The 16,492-nt window shown below is 39.6% G+C and overlaps 1 protein-coding gene across 1 annotated transcript in view; it reads right to left on the bottom strand.

Moving 5' to 3' along the window:
* Positions 1–16,492, bottom strand: part of RFX6 (regulatory factor X6) — a 46,612-nt gene that overhangs the window by 4,537 nt on the left and 25,583 nt on the right. Inside the window, exons 10-17 of the mRNA XM_067546784.1 lie at positions 14,249–14,298; positions 12,811–12,970; positions 11,788–11,932; positions 10,140–10,249; positions 5,591–5,708; positions 4,232–4,354; positions 2,420–2,629; positions 45–557 (exon numbers count right to left, since the gene is read on the bottom strand). Coding sequence (XP_067402885.1) covers positions 45–557; positions 2,420–2,629; positions 4,232–4,354; positions 5,591–5,708; positions 10,140–10,249; positions 11,788–11,932; positions 12,811–12,970; positions 14,249–14,298 — 1,429 coding nt within the window. The remainder of the gene's footprint in view (positions 1–44; positions 558–2,419; positions 2,630–4,231; positions 4,355–5,590; positions 5,709–10,139; positions 10,250–11,787; positions 11,933–12,810; positions 12,971–14,248; positions 14,299–16,492) is intronic.

Genomic DNA, 16,492 nt, shown 5'->3' with positions numbered 1-16,492 from the left:
ATAGCCAGTCAGAGAGAAATGAAGATGCTTATAAAGATTAATACCATTGGAAGCATTAGGGGGATATGTTGCTCCTGGACAGGCAGCAGACACTGAATTGCTCAGGAAATTGAAGTTCCCAGTGTTCAAAAACTGCATATTGTGCGTGTCCTGTGTAGTCGAGGAGGGACCATAGCTGGAGGGAGACCTGGGGTTGTATGGAGACACAGCACAACTGCTACTAAAGTAGTCTCTGGAGAACTGCTGCTCACTCAAGGTTGTGAATCGACTGTGCTCTGCCCTGTGGTGATAAACTCCTGAAGGGGTAGGAGTCTGGGGCCTGAATATGGCCTGGTAATTGGAATTGCTTCCATAATAGCTCTGATTGGTTTGTGACAAAGTCTGGTAAAGGGGCTCTGAATAAGAAGAGCAGTGTGAATGTGTGGATAACACTGGGCCTACACTTGGCGGTCTCCCAGCCATTGGGCCCTGGTTGATAACACTTCCTCGACTGGCCATGGCTGGGGAAATCGGTGGAGTCATCAGATGACCAGTGCTTTGCGAGAGCTCCATCTGACCTGAAAGAAACAAACATTAGTATTAGGTAATGTTCATGCTGTGATCTTCTCAGATGCTGACTACAGTGGATTTTTCTAAAACTGTAAATGTAACATACTGGTGAGTGTGTGTTATGAGTCCCCCTCTATGCTGATCTGCAGAGGATCTGGTGGGCCATCAGTTCAATCCCTGGTGTGATCGCTAACACGGCAGCCATCACATTAAATTAGGGGGACATGTCTGGTATTCAAAGTGCTGTGGGCCTCAAATGCTTGAGACAATGATGCTTCTATCTTCTGCTCAAAGGAAGTTCATCCCAAGCATCTGAGGTCCACAGTGGTTTGAATCTCAGATGAGCCTCCACTTTATATGACAGCCACCCTACTGGTTAACACAAGACTGAACTGGGGAACTCCAGAGTTAAAAGCAAGAGCTGCTACAACACCACCTAAAGAGCAAATGCTCTGCAGCTAGGCATTATAACAACTCATATCCTCTGTGGCTTGGCTTAGAGGGGCACCCATAACACGCACACTAGTTGATTACATAAAGTTTACACAATATTCTTCCCCCTTTTAGTAACTTTGCATAACTATGGACTGAAAGAGCAATGATATCAGCAAAGAGAAGAGACTGATGCATAGAATCACAGAAATGTAGGACTGGAAGGGACCTTGAGAAGTCATCTAACCCAGCACCCAGTGCTGAGGCAGGACCTAGTGTACAAGATGATCCCTCACAGGTGTTTGTCCAACCTGTTCTTAAAAAAACTCCAATGATGGGGCTTCTACAGCCTGCCTTGGAAGCCTATTCCAGTGCTTAACTATCCTTATAGTTAGAAAGTTTTTTCTAATATCTAACCTAAATCTCCCTTGCTGCAGATTAAGCCCATTACTACTTGTCCTACTTTCAGTGGACATGGGTAACAACTGAACACTGTCCTCTTTAAAATGGCCCTTAACATATTCAAAGATTGTTCTCAGGTCACTCCTCAGTCTAATTTTTTCAAGACTAAACATATCCGTTGTTTTTGAACCTTTCCTCAAAAGTTAGGTTTTCTAAACCTTTGATCATTTTGTAGCTCTCTGGATTTTCACCAATTTGTCCACATCTTTTCTGAAGTGTGGTGCTCAGAACTGGACACAGTTCTCCAGCTGAGGCCTCACCAATGCTCAGTAGAGTGGGACAATTACCTCCTGTGTCTTAAATATGATGCAACAGCATCACATTGATGATTCGTATTCCATTTGTGATCCATTATAATCCCCAGATCATTCTGAACAGTACTACAACCAAGTCAGTTATTCCCCATTTTGTAGTTGTGCATTTGATTTTTTTCTTCCTACTTTGCACTTGTCTTCATTGAATTTCATCTTGTAGAATTCAGACCAATTCTCCAATTTGTCAAGGTCGTTTTGAATTCTAATCTTATCCTCCAAAGTGCTTAAAACTCATGCCGGCTTGGTGTCATTCCAAATTTTATAAGCATATTTGCCATTCCATTACCCAAGTCATTAATGAAAATGTTGAATAATACCAGTATCCAGATCCTTGCAGGATCCCACTAGCTACAACTTCCTAGTTTGACAGCAAACCATTGATAACTACTCTTTTAGTATGGTCCTTCAAGCGGTTGTGCACCCACCTCATAGTAATTTCATCTAGACCACATGTGCCTATGAGAATGTCATGTGGGGCTGTGTCAAAAGCGTTAGTAAAATCAAGATATATCATGTCTACAGCTTTCCTCTTATCCGCTAGGCCAATAACCCTGTCAAAGAAGGAAATTAGGTTGGTTTGGCATGATTTGTTCTTGACAAATCCATGTTGGCTATTCCTTATGACCTTATTATCTTCTAGATGCTTAAAAATTGATTAATACCTGTTAGCTGCATATTTTCACTGTCCCCAGTGGAGAAGGGGTTCAAACCAGAAGGTAAACTGCTGTGCTGGTTAGCTGACAATGACACATAGGTTTGCTCTGCAAGGCACTCGTTTTTGACTGAAGTGTCACTAGGAAGGATAGCAGCTTTGTTGCGGTTTGCTAGGAAGCAAGAACTTGGTGATGCGGTAAAGGCAGCTTTACTGGCATCTGGAAAATTATAAGAAAATGTTTGCTTGTGGTTGTATGCATATATAGCATGTAAACTCACTGTCCGTGTATATACAGCATGTGAACTGGCTGATGAGAATACAAGGGACCTGTTAGTGATTCATTAACATTGTTTGGTCACTTTTTTAAAAAACAAAAATCCTATGAAGCCTCCAAATTTTTAAACATAGTTAGTATATGCAACTTTATTAGTGTCACCCTAGTCTTCTCCTTCCCTGCTCAAACTCCTTCCATTGTGTTCTGTGCCCATAGACCTACATCATAACAGAAGAACTGCTTTTTAATGAAGTAATAACGGTAAATATTTGGGTCAAATTCATCCCTCTGGAAATGTTACTAAAGTAAATGGAAACATTCAAGCCACGAAGTCAACTGAGTTACACCAGGAATGAATTAGACTCATAACATTTAATCCTTAATCATGTGAAGGGTGGAGGAGGGAAGTTCAAAAGCCTGTAAAACTCACTCATACGTTTTCATAGTGTTGCCTGGCAAAAAGTGTTTGTTCTTTTCAGAACTTCTCAAGTTCATTGCACACCCTGGGTGAAAGATTGGCTCCAGTGAGGTCAATAGTAGTTTTGCCATGGTCTTCAATGAAGCCAGGATTTCACTTCATGTCCTCAAATACTAGTACCTGAGTCCTCACGCTGAATGCAAACTGTGCATAGCACAAAGCTCTGTAAAGCCGAATAATAATTAAAAAGGCCAATTTCTGCCTGCAGATTAAATCAATGGGAGCTGCTTGTATCAAAGAGCAGAATTTGACCATTAAGAAACAAAAGATGAAGACTGATTTTATTTAAACTGCTGTAAATCCAAAGCAACGCCATTGAACTCTCGATTTTTATGGTGTCAATGAGACCTGAATTTGGTCCAAATGCAATTTCTTGAGCTTTATTCACCTCACGGCAAAGTGCCTGGAGTATGATAAAAATGTCAGTGTTGAAGTAGATTGATAGCTGGGAATGTTTAAAATGCTTTTTTAAAATTCCTTTTGTGCCTTTGCTCAAATTAATTCATCACCAAGGGAACATTTACACTAGAATAAAAGACCTGCAATACGGGCACTGCTGGCCTCCGTCAGCTGATGTTGGTTTGCAGGGCTTGGGCTGTGGGGCTAAAAATTGCTGAGTAGACATTTTGGGGTCAGGTGGAGCCTGGGTTCTGGGACCCTCCCATCATGTGGGGTCCAAGAGCTCAGGCCTCAGCCTGAACCTGAATGTCTACACACTTTAAAGACTAACAAATTTAATTTAGTCTTTAAAGTGCCACAGAACTCTTGTTGTTTTTGCTGTATACAGACTAACATGGCTGCCCCTCTGGAAATGTCTACACAGCAATTTTACAGACCCGCAAGTTGAGTAAGTCGACCTGGGCCAGCTGCAGGTGTTTAACTGCTGTGTACATGTACCCCAAAAGGCAAAATAAGGCTCCAATCCTGCAAAGATTTATGCATATAGTTAACTTTAAGTACATGGGTAGTGCAAACGGAGTTAACAAGACTTTGCACATTTCTTTGCATGGTCAGGGCCTAAATAAGTTTGACTCTTTTTGTTTTTATTTATTTAACAAACGAATTACCCAAATTCTTCATATACTTGTCCAGTAGATTCTGGAGTTCTTGTTCTTTGTCATTGTTGAACTGGGTCTCCATGGCTAGCAGGATGTATTCATCTAGCAGCATACGGATCAAATGAAAAGAACCTTGGTGGGGATAGAGGGAGAAGAGAGAGTGTAGCAAAATTATCTTTGTGACCATCTCTCAACACTTTACAAGAAGCAAGTGAAACAAACAAATAATTGTTGGACTTTAAATGACCTGCCAAGACCAACAAGGAATAGTGCCTAACTTCTAGCTCTAATCTCTGTTTGTGCTGGCCCACCTAGCTCAATATGTTTACTGTCCTGTAGGCTATTTGGCCACTAATTACATCAAAGAAAAATACTGATGAAAGTGAGACATGCTTTATACATGAAGAGGGCACACACTGGAGGTAGATAAGGCTGCACTCGGCTAGAATGAGCCTGACTCTGCTCTATTTCTGTTTGTCTTGTACTAAATAACCAGACAATGGTCGACAGAGTCTTGGAGCTGATTTCAAGGAATCAACGCATTTGAAACAGATCTCCCACTATCGCCTTTTCATATATCCTTTGAATTAAAGATAAAAGTTTAACTTCAGATCCTGAGATAAGTTGAGAAATGATATGCTGACTGTAATGGGATCTTCCACTTAACATTTCTAATTTAAAAATATCCATTTTGAAGGACACTAAAATGTTAAAAGCTTCAAAGTATATGAAGTGTGGACTTCAGATCTTAAAACAAATCTGAGCAGGATGTTGTGTTTGATGTCTATTATCCCAGAGCTAACCCATAAAGATATTTTTCTAAATTCCTTGTAAAATGGTCTTGATGCTTGACATAAAAAACAATTATTTTTGCCAAACTGATTCAGATGTATTATTATTATTTAAAATCACTTATCTGGACCTCATATCTTGGGAGTTGTGGGGTTTATTGCCAAATTAAATCAGAATAATATTACCTGCTCTTACATAACACATTTAATCATTATTATTAGTGGTATTATTATTGTTATTTAGATCTCAGCACTTTACAAAGGAGGTCAGTATCATTATCCCCATTTTACCTATGGGGAAATTAGCTCCTAACACTAGCTCAAAAATGACAAAGAAATATCAAACAGTTTGAAAGAAAAAAACTTTAAAACTTGACATTCATCTTAGGTTACCAACTAATTATTGCTGGTATTTTCTTTAAATCTGCCATAGGCAATGTATATAGTATTAGTTTGGGCTCTGGTTGGAGCTCTATTAGCCAGAAGACAATTCCACATGCTTAGAAAGTGGTGGGAAGTCTGGATAGAGTGCCAAGCAGGTGTGCATAAAGGAGCAGTTTTATAAAGCCCAGGGTACCAAAACTTGATGCGTTGTTTAAGGTGAGATTATGCATCACTCGGGCACCAAAAAAACTCCATTTGAGAAGGAAATCTTGAGCTCTCTTCTTCAATGACCTCCCATTTTGTTTGCTTGCCTAAAAGAGAAAGGAAGAAAGAGGAATCTATAAGTAAACTATGTTGACTCCCACTCACAGGGAATCTTATCCAGCCTGTGCACGTGGCCACACACCACAGCAGGGAAGACAAGAGAGTGGTGTGTGCTTGGCAGTTCACAGAATCCCTAGGGCAGTCTGACAGGACAGGATGGCTCAGTTTGGCTGCATGAGACATCATTAGTACTTCAGAAAGGAGCAGTGTGTACTCTCTCTAGTGCAAGTGGGCTGGGGACCAGGCCTGCCTCCAGTAAGGCAGTCTGCATTCCCCTGGGGCTGTGCTATGCTGAACGGTGTTTCAGCTGGACTCCAGTCCTAGCACTCAGGATAGTAATGCTACTCTACACATGTATAGGTAGAAGGGAAAAAACTCTTTGCACTGTGCAGGAATTGGTCCTTGTGCTTTAACTTAATATGCATAATATTCAGTGGGCCATCTCTCTTGCCAAACAACAAAATGGTATATTTGGTATCCTAACAGTGGGACTTTTAATTCTAGTGGCTCATTGTGGTCACTTAACCCTGACAGAGCTTTGTTCCATGTGGTAACATTATAACCTGTCACTTTCACCAACCGAAAGAAGCAGTATTGTGAATCTGACAGTAACCGCACTTTAACACGAGCAGAAGGTAGAGGGCAACGGAAGGATTACATGTTCTGTAAATGATTAGCTTTGCCTCAACTAATCTCTACACAGACCGGGCACTGTTGGTTGGCTTTGTTTTTTCCTAACCCTGGGAAAACAACTCTGGAAGCCGTACCTGTTTGCCTTCATATTATATTACATAATAGATGCTGAAGGGGGGATGATTTCCTATCTTTTCTGCCTGCCTTGTTTGTCACTGATTGTTAAAAGAAAATCCGACATCACATTTTAGATTGTAACAGTCAAATTCTGCACCAAGATAAGAGGGCTCAAACCTCATCTAAATAGATCAGTTGGAATTCTTCATTTCTGTATGTCAGATAGGGGTCAGTCCTGGGGCTGGTTTTGTTCAACAATTTTATTAATGATCTGGATGATGTGATGCATTGCACCCTCAGCAAGGTCGTGGATGGAACTAAGCTGCAGGGAGTGGTAGATACACTGGAGGGTAGGGATAGGATTAAGAGTGACCTAGACAAATGGGAGGATTGGGCCAAAAGAAATCTGATGAGGTTCAACATGGACCAATGCAGAGTCCTGCAGTTAGGATGGAAGAATCCCATGCACTGCTACAGACTGGGGACTGACTGGCTAATTGCAGAAAAGGGTCTGTGGGTTACAGTGGACAAAAAGCTGGATATGAGTCAACAGTGTGACCTTGTTGCCAAGGCTAACGGCATATTGGGCTACATTAGTAGGAGCATTGCCAACAGATTGAGGGAAGTGATTATTCCCATCTATGCGGCACTGGTGAGGCCACATCTGGAGTATTGTGTCCAATTTTGGGCCTCCCACTATAGGAAGGTTGGAAAGAGTCTAGTGAAAGGTAATGAAAATGTTTAGGGGGTTGGGGCGCATGATTTATGAGGAGACTGAGGGAACTGGGCTTATTTAGTCTGCAGAAGAGAAGAGTGAGGGAGATTTGATAGCAGCCTTCAACTACCTGAAGGACGGTTCCATGGAGGATGGAGCTAGGCTGTTCTCAGTGATGGCAGATGACAGAACTAGGAGCAATGGTCTCAAGTTGCAGTGGGGGAGGTAGGTCTAGGTTGGATATTAGGAAAAACTTTTTCACTAGGAGGTGGTGAAGCACTGGAATGGGTTACCTAGGGAGTGGTGGATCTCCATCCTTAGAGGTTTTTAAAGCCTGGCTTGACAAAGCCCTGGCTGGGATGATTTAGGGTATGTCTTCACTGAGCGAAGACCTGCTGCATTGATCTGGAAGTCAACTTGTTAAAACCACCCCCTCAAGCGGCGCAGCGCAGTGAAGATGCCCTGCACAGCGGAAGTTAAGAAATCGACGGGAGTTATGCAAGTTTGCGTAACTCCCGTCGACTGCCACCAAATTTTAAGGTAAGTGTAGACCAGGCCCCAGTTGGGGCTGGTCATGCTTGGAGCAGGGGTTGGACTAGATGACCTCCTGAGGTCCCTTCCAATTCTAATCTTCTATGATTCTATGATTCCATGAAATATCATAATGCCATTATATAAATCTATGGTATGCCCTTATCTTGAAAACTGTGTGCAGTTCTGATCACCCCATCTCAAAACAGATATATTTGAAATGGAAAACGTACAGAGAACGGCAACAAACATGATTAAGAGCTTGGAACAGCTTCCATATGATGCAAGATTAAAAAGACTGGGACTATTCAGCCTGGAAAAGAGACGATTCAGGGATATCTGATAGAGGCCTATAAAATCATGAATGGTGTGGAGAATGTCCATAAGGAAGTGTTATATACCCCTTTACATAACATAAGAACCTGCGGTCACCCAGTGAAATTAATAAGCAGCAGGCTTAAAATAAATAAAAGTAAGTACATCTTCACAGAATGCATAGTCATCCTGTGGAGTTCATTGCCAGGGGATATTGTGAAAGCAAAAACTACAACTCAGTTAAAAAAAGAATTAGATAAATTCATGGAGGATAGGTCCATCAATGGCTATTAGCCAAGATGGTCAGGGATGCAAAACCATGCTCTGGGTGTCCCTAAGCCTCTGATGGGAGTCAGAAGCTAGGACGACAGAGGATGGATCACTCAGTAATTGCCCTGTTCTGTTCATTCCCTCTGAAGCACCTGACATTGGCCAATATCAGAAGACAGGATACTGGGCTAGATGGACTATTGGTCTGACCCACTATGGCCTTGCTTATGTTATCTGAGGGCTGAATTAATCTCTAAGGCCTCAGTTCAGCATTGTACTTAATAACAATGTCTAGTTCCTATATAATGCTTTTTATCAGTAGAGCTCAAAGTGCTTTACAAATGTTAGTATTATTATCCCCATTTTACAGATGGGGAAACTGAGGCATAGAGCAGGGACATGACTTGCCCAAGGTCAACCCACAGGTCAGTGGCAGTGCCAGGAATGGACCCCAGGTCTCCTTAGTCCAAGTCCAGTGATCTAGCTACTAGATTACATTACACTGCCTTCCTTTAATGTACCCACTTACATTAAGGAGCTCAATAAGATAACAGAAGGTTTTAGCACTACAAACCATTACATTTTCAAACAAAAATAATTGGAAAAAGAAGTTCCCCTCTTACTGAAAAGGCCTGATTCAGGATTCAGTGTTTGACTTGAGATTACTGACCTCACTATCTATTGAAGCACTGAATTTTCCTCATCTCTCTCTTCTTTTAGATACTTAACAGTCATAAGATAGAATGTCATTTATTATTCCAGATTTAACCTGGAATTCTGAATGCAGGTCTTGACAGATAAGGAAGACCCACATTTAAACTATTTTGTTTTGAAAATATACATGTGTTTGGTAACAGACAAGTATAACAATCTTAATTTAATTGCACACAAACTTTCACTTTTATGATTTTAAATTTGCACTGCAAAAGATTTTTAATTCACCATAAAAATAATTTCCGCTAAAATTTTGAGTAATACTCGGGCACACAACCTAAAATCACAGTCAGACACTTTCCATACGGTCGTTCTTTTCATGCAAGAAATCCTTCTTGAGATTAGCTACTTCTGATTCCAACTATCACTTTATGTTACACCACACTTAATGTCACTCAAATATCATTTAGAAAGAAACCAAGATCTGCATCAGTGAGGAACAGATCTTGCTCATACTCATTTGAGCAGTCCCACTGATGTCATACATACAAAGTTAAGGTGTGTCTTTTATTTATTTTTATATCATTATGGTGGTGCTGATTCCAATGTCATCGTAATATGCAACTGAGTTTTTCATATATAAAACACCCGAGGTGGGATTTTCACAAGCATTGAGCATTGGCTTAACTTTGAAGTTATTGGAGCAGATCCTCAGCTAGAGTAAATTGTCATAGCTCCATTGACTTCCATGGAGCTATGACAATTTACAACAGCTGAGGATCTGACTCAACGAAAAGTCATTGTCTTTGATGAGACCAGAGTTAGGCTATGGCTACACTGATGGCGGCAAAGTTGCCTCCGTCAGATCAATTTCTCTGGATCGACTGAGCAGTCAGTGAAGACCTGCTCAGTCGATCCAGAAATCGACATACTAACACCACCTTCACAAGTGGCGTAGTGGGTGCACAGAAGAGAAGCAGAGAAGTCGACGGGAGTTACACAAGTTTTTTGCGTAGCTTGCGTAACTCCTGTTGACTGCTGCTGAATCTCGGAGGTAAGCATAGACAGGTCTTAATCTAATGGGTAGCTTTTGAAAATCCCATCCTTGTAGTCAGTCAGACTACTTTCATAAATAAGGTGAGTAGGATTTGACCTTGAATCAGACAGAACAGTTGAAAAGTACCTTGATAACCCTTTGCTCAACCACAGTATCCAACCATTCAATAAATGATTCCACCGTGGCATTCTTCTTTAGCAGGTCTTTCAGTTCTTGGAACACTGTAATAGAGTCATCTACCATGTAAAAAGGAAAACACATGGTTGCATGCTTCTCTGAATATGAGAGAAAGCCACTCACCAGTCATTGACAATTTTGTAGCATGGAAAGGAAAGGAAAGAATTAGAGCATTGAAAGAATGGGAAATTCACCAAGGAAGCAAGCATTCTGATTTGTTTGGTTGGTTGGTTAGTTGGTTTTTTGTTTGTTTGTTTGTTTTAAAAAGCTCTTAAACATTGCAATTTATGGGGGGCTTTAAGAAAACGGAGAGTTTTCTAATAAAATAAAATTACACACTGAGATACTGACATTTTTCATTAGTTTCTGGATCCATTCTTGGAACCATGTCTAACTCTAAATTTAATAGGACAAGGAACTGTAATATGGATGAGCGATACAGTGGATGACTCTCATCATGTCTTAGGTTTCTCTGATTTCTTAGGTTCTCACTACATAGCAAAACCAAGCTACTAACCCTTCCAGATGCTCCTTTTCCAAAAAATGTCTCATTACCTGTCCAATGAATTCCAAACTAATCTTTTTTTTTTTACACCAGTGCTAGTAGAGCAAGAACAGAAAGGAAATAGTAAAAAAAAAAAAAAAAGGAAAATGAGAACAAAAGAGCAACTAAAATGAAAATGTGACTAGATAGTGAGGCATTACTTAAGAGAAGAATACGTATGTACTTTGTTCAACCTTTCATCATCAAAGTAACAAATTTAGAGGGACATAGCTGATGTTGCTTTCAGTTCTGCCAGATTGTGACCAACATGTTCCTTAAGTGATTAAAAAGTATCTTTTGTCACCACATAGTATAGTTAGACACTGAAAGATGACTAAATCCCTTTATTCTGAGCCAGTAGATATAAAAACAAGTTAAAAAAAAACATAGAAAAATGATTGTGTAAAAAATTTCAAAATTTTGTAGTTGTTTCCATTATCTATATTTTGTGCCATTGTCTAGGATATTTTTACTGAAATTTTTCATTGTAGAAAAAACAGCCATTTCAACAATAAAAAGAGTTTTATGCAAACAACGTCAACCAGTTCTAGTAGCTATTAAATAAAGCTACAATTAAGTATTAAATATGTTTTAAATGTATGTCTTTAGAACACCAAAGCCCCGTCTTCACTAGCAACTGAGCTGGTAAGAAACATTTTTCAAAAAATAATCAGTTGCATTGGCCTATGTGGATGGTGGCTAATTTTTAAAAAGAGTTCTCATGACAGTTATCAGATACCATAGATATAATTTTCTCAACAACCATTTTAAAAATGTCTGGCTGGGATGCCACTAACCGACACAACCGTGTTAAACCATTTCCAAGATTGATATTTACATGCAGTATTTGGTAAAAGCGTCTCCTTTTCTTGGACACTTTGGGATCATTTATAGACTTTATTAAATTCTGGAGATGATTCCTGAACTATCATAGGAAACTCAAAACCTATAAGTGCAAATACATTTTCCTCAGTCCATCTTCACACGAACTAATTAAGCATAAAACACAAGAATTACTTTCATATTTTACAAAATATCTTACCACAGACTTACATTCAGTGTAGACCTCCCCATCAGATTCCATGCTGCCTGAGACTGTGAGAAGAGCTTGAGAACCAATGCTATTCAAATCTACCTTCTCAATATCTGACACCATGGAATTCACCACATGCTGATCAAAGAGGGCTGGTCGGGCAATCTGTAAGAGACAACAGGGTAAAATGCTAAAATCTGAATCAGTGGAAAGAACTGAATAATCTGTGGAAGAGGAAGGATCATGCATTCTTTCCTTTCTTTTTTCAAGGCTAAGGAATGATGTGGCTGTTTCACTGATCAGATACCACCACTCTAATACAATTATTTCAATACTGACCAACTAGAACTGCCATGACGGAGTGAGAATTGATTCAAATGCCATATTGACTAACTTAGTTATGCAGTTATAAAACTTAGTTCTACTAAAGAGCTTCCATCATAGGCTCTTGTATTAATTTTGACAACCCCACTGTGATGTTCTTATAGTCTTCATTTTACATATGGGAAAACTGTGTCACAGAGAAATCATATGACATGTCCAAGGTTATACAGGAAGTCTGTGGCAGAGATAGGAATAGACTCCTGTGTCTTAACCAAAAGACACTGTTTCTGTTGATATAGTAAACCAGATAATAAGATGATGGTGTTTCATAACTGTGAATGATTGCATGTTATGGTGCAGAGCTTGCAGCGTCAGACTTGTGTCACTTACATGGGTAAATTACAGGTTAATCCAAAAGGTGATGAACTCACTAACCATTGCATTGAGGAAGTCAACCCTGGGAGAAAGCTCATTTGATATTTTCTACTTTGGGAATAAACAAATACCCTTTTATCCCACTTCATAATTTAATTGCCAAAGCATGGAAGGATTTGAAAAGAAAAATCATATGGGGATTACAGTGTTGTCACCTGAAATGGTGGCAGACTCATGGGTCCAGTAGCTACAGCATGTCAAAAAATGGGAAGGTTTTTCATGAACCTTTCACTCTACAGTGTTTTGTAGCGATGCAAATTCTCATTCTGATCTCCATAGCTTACCTGAGCTAAGTGTAAGAATGAGGTCTGTCGTTTCAGAGAGGAAACAAATCTTCGTACAATAGGCAGTTTCTTATCTGTCAGAGCTTCTGGTAGATTTTCTAGAGAGGAAACCACCCACTGTTCCCAGTTTTTAGCAAAATTTCTTATATCTGCCAATAAACTACAGTAAAAACAATATATTAAACAAAGGCCAACTTCATGATAAAATATTGCATTCCATCATTTTAAGGGGTACAGAATGAAAAACTATGGCCATCAGAGATATTAGCAGCACAAAAACCTAGACAGACAAAAAAGTCTAAAAACACTTTTTTCTCCTGGGGAAAGGAATGGAGAGGATCTACATAAGACAGATACTAGTCACATTCTTAAGGCATTGTTGGAAGGTAGTTAGATATCATGGAGATGGGTGTAATGCAAGAACCTTAATAGTGTTCTGGAAATTAAGCTTTCATCTCATGAAACAAGCATGTTCTAGTCTCCTTTGTCTTCAAAGAACCTTGACTTAACCTATCTGCCTCTCCAGCTGCTGCCCCGTGTACTTTCATCTCCTTCACTTCCCCTTCCGATTCTCTTCGCCAAACAAGCTATTTTGTGCCACTCAGGTAGTGCAAAGGAGCTGGAATCTGGCTTTAGCTAGCCCACTGAGATCTCCCTGTTCAGCCAGATGGTCCAGCTAACTCTTGGGATATAGGCCATGGCAGTAGAACAGCAAAAACGTTCACACTGCTACTTTTCGCGCATTAGCTAGAGCAGAGCTAGCAGGAGTCTGTCCACCCATGCTGGGAATCACATCTCCGAGATGCAGTGTAAGCATACCCAGAGGGATCATACTCATCTGGTGTAAATTAGAGCAGGCCCTAAGATGCCATGACTAAGTATGGCACTGGAGCTGGTAGAGATTGGCACGTAGAATAAGGATTGTAACTGACTCCTTGACGGCTCTCTCCTCATCATTCTCCTAGGATCTTGGTGCAGGAGCAGATCTCTTCCATGGTGTCAATAGTGATTATGGGCCTAGTCCTGAAACCCTCAGTCATGTAAGTATTCCCACTGATTTCATAGGGCTACTCACACAAATAAGGGTTTGCAGAGCTGGGCCCCATAATTGGAAATTTTAAAATGTCATCATCGTCTAGTTTGATTACAGCTGTAATGTAAAAAACAGCAGCAGAAACAGAGGGCAACATACCAGTAGAGCCAGATTTTAAAATATTTTGGAAAAAATATTTCTATAAATTCCATCGGATTGTATTTTGCAATGTACTGCACGATTTTAGAAAGGTACTTAACATTAATGTTGTGAGTAAAAATCTTCTAAGCTTAGATTTCTATTTTAACATTGGCTGTTTACTCCATTACCCCATATCTCTTGGAGCATTTGACTGCCTAACAATTATCCAGAATATAGCATTATTAGTAACTGTCAAGTACCTACCTTTCTGGCATTTCTTGCATTGTTGCTGGGATGAGTACATCTGTGAGGACCTTGAACAAGGTAATAGAAAATTGTTTTACACCTCTATTGTCAACACATTCATAAAAAGAAATGTAACTTCTGGGAAATTTCATTCCCATTGTAAGTTCTTGGGGGACTCTTCCAGTTACACCCCTTTGAATCTTTCCTCATGTCTCTTAAGATAAAAAATCCAGATAACGAAAAGAAACAAACATTAAAATAGGGGTCTCTTTCCACATTTTTTATAGTTAGTTCTTCATATTTTAATCTAACAGTTGAAGCTCAAAGGATTTTCATATTTTCTTATTTGCTGCCTCTATTCTGATCAAGGGAGTCATATCAAATGAGTTACAGTAATGCTTTTCATAGAGGTCTACCTCAGAAATGTCTCCAAAATTCCCTCACTGTCTCCTTAGTGGATTTTTTTTTTTTTTTTTTTTTTGGTCATACCCAAGATGATTATTATGGAATCAGTTGGTAGTGTTAAATTCAGCAATCATAACACTATGGCCAGGAAGAGTGATTTGGAGGTTATGGCATTAGACTGGGACTCAGGTGAGCTGGGTTCAATTTCTGTCACAGACTCTCTCTGACAAGTCATTGTGCCTCTATACACTTATGTTTCCTTTCCCCACCCTTTGTCTCTCATGGCTATTTAGATTGTACATTCTTTGGGGCAGGGATTCTTTCTCACAATTTGTCTGTAGACTACAGAGCCATGATCCTAGCTTATAAATATCTTATGTACTTAATATGACCCCATTATCACAGTATCTGAGAATCTTACAATTTTTAATATATTTATCCTCATAACACTAGTAAGGTATCCCCATGTTACAGATGGGGAACTGAGACAAAGAGAAACTAGGGGTGCATTTACACAGCCCGTGGCAGTGAGTCTCTGAGCCTGGGTCCACAGACTTGGGCTCATCCTACGGCACTAAAGAGAGCTCTGTAGACACTGCAACTCAGGCTGGCATTCAGGTTCTAAAACCTAGGAAGGGGGGTTGGCTCAGACACTTGCTGTAGAAAAAAAACCTTAATGACTTGTTTACTGTCACACAGGAAGTCTGTGCTGGAGAAAGGTCTTGAACTGAGGTCTCCCAAGTCCTAGCCTAATGCCCCAAAGCATCCACCCATGCTTTCTCTTGCACAGAGGGAGCCCAGAGGATTTTTATGTTCTGATGCAGGTCCCATGGCTCAACCGCAAGTGGGATCTGGGGGTGGGGAAACTCTAGTTCTTTGATGGAACAATTGGGGTGAAACAGCGTTAAATATCATGCTCTCTGATGTGTTTTATTTATCTGGTTCAACATGGGGTTTCTTATATGTCATATAATAAAACTACATTTGTTTCTACTAATATTTTTATTTGTTTAATAATACAATAAAATGCCTGTTTATGTTTGACAGCTGTCAGGCCAAGAATACCTTTAATGCTTGAAAGTGAGAAGTAAGAAAAATGACAAAAAGGAATAGTAAATTATTTAATGTGATGAACTTTTGGGGAATTCCACTTTCCCAGATTTTTAATTCTGTGCTTTGTAATACTTTTTCCCTTTTAGCTTGATGTTAGCTTACTTTATAACAAATACTTATGTGACTCTGTTTGCTGCTTGATATGCTTCTATGAAATGTGTTCCCTCCTACTTTGTAAATATTTTTCAGATTTTTAATTCAGTCAAGAAATGAAAATAAATTACAATAAAATACTCGGTGCTAACCAGGCTCAAACCTCTCCATTTGCCATAAACACTGCTTGATGTTTTCTAACTTACCAGTAGCCACTTCATTTAATCCACCTGCAACTGTGAAACCTCCCAGAAAGATAATGATAATCCTTTGTATTTATGCAATGTCTCTTATCTGAGGATCTCAAAGTGCTTTACAGCCATTAATTAATTAAGGACCAGATTTTCAAAAGAGCTCAGCACCCAACAGCTCCCACACAGGTGTTTGAAAGAGACTATTGTTTCCATTTTACAGGTGCTAAATTGAAGCAGAGAGAGATTAAATACTAAGGGCCTTCCTCAGGCCCCCTATACACAAAGGTTTTAGATTGATTTAATTATTTTGATTAGGAGAGTGAAGTTTTTACCAAAATAGTTAAAACAATACAATTCCCAACATCGATATCAAAATACTGGTCTGAAGGTTTTTATCCAGGCCTTTCTCAGCCAGTGAAGTTACTGGATATTTCCTTAAGTAAAAGCTGAGTAAGAA

This window comes from Emydura macquarii, unplaced genomic scaffold, assembly GCF_026122565.2.
Source record: "Emydura macquarii macquarii isolate MOO-44397 ecotype Brisbane River unplaced genomic scaffold, CSIRO-AGI_Emac_v2 contig_1146, whole genome shotgun sequence".
NCBI lineage: Eukaryota > Metazoa > Chordata > Testudines > Chelidae > Emydura > Emydura macquarii.
This window is presented reverse-complemented; position numbering and strand designations above follow the sequence as displayed.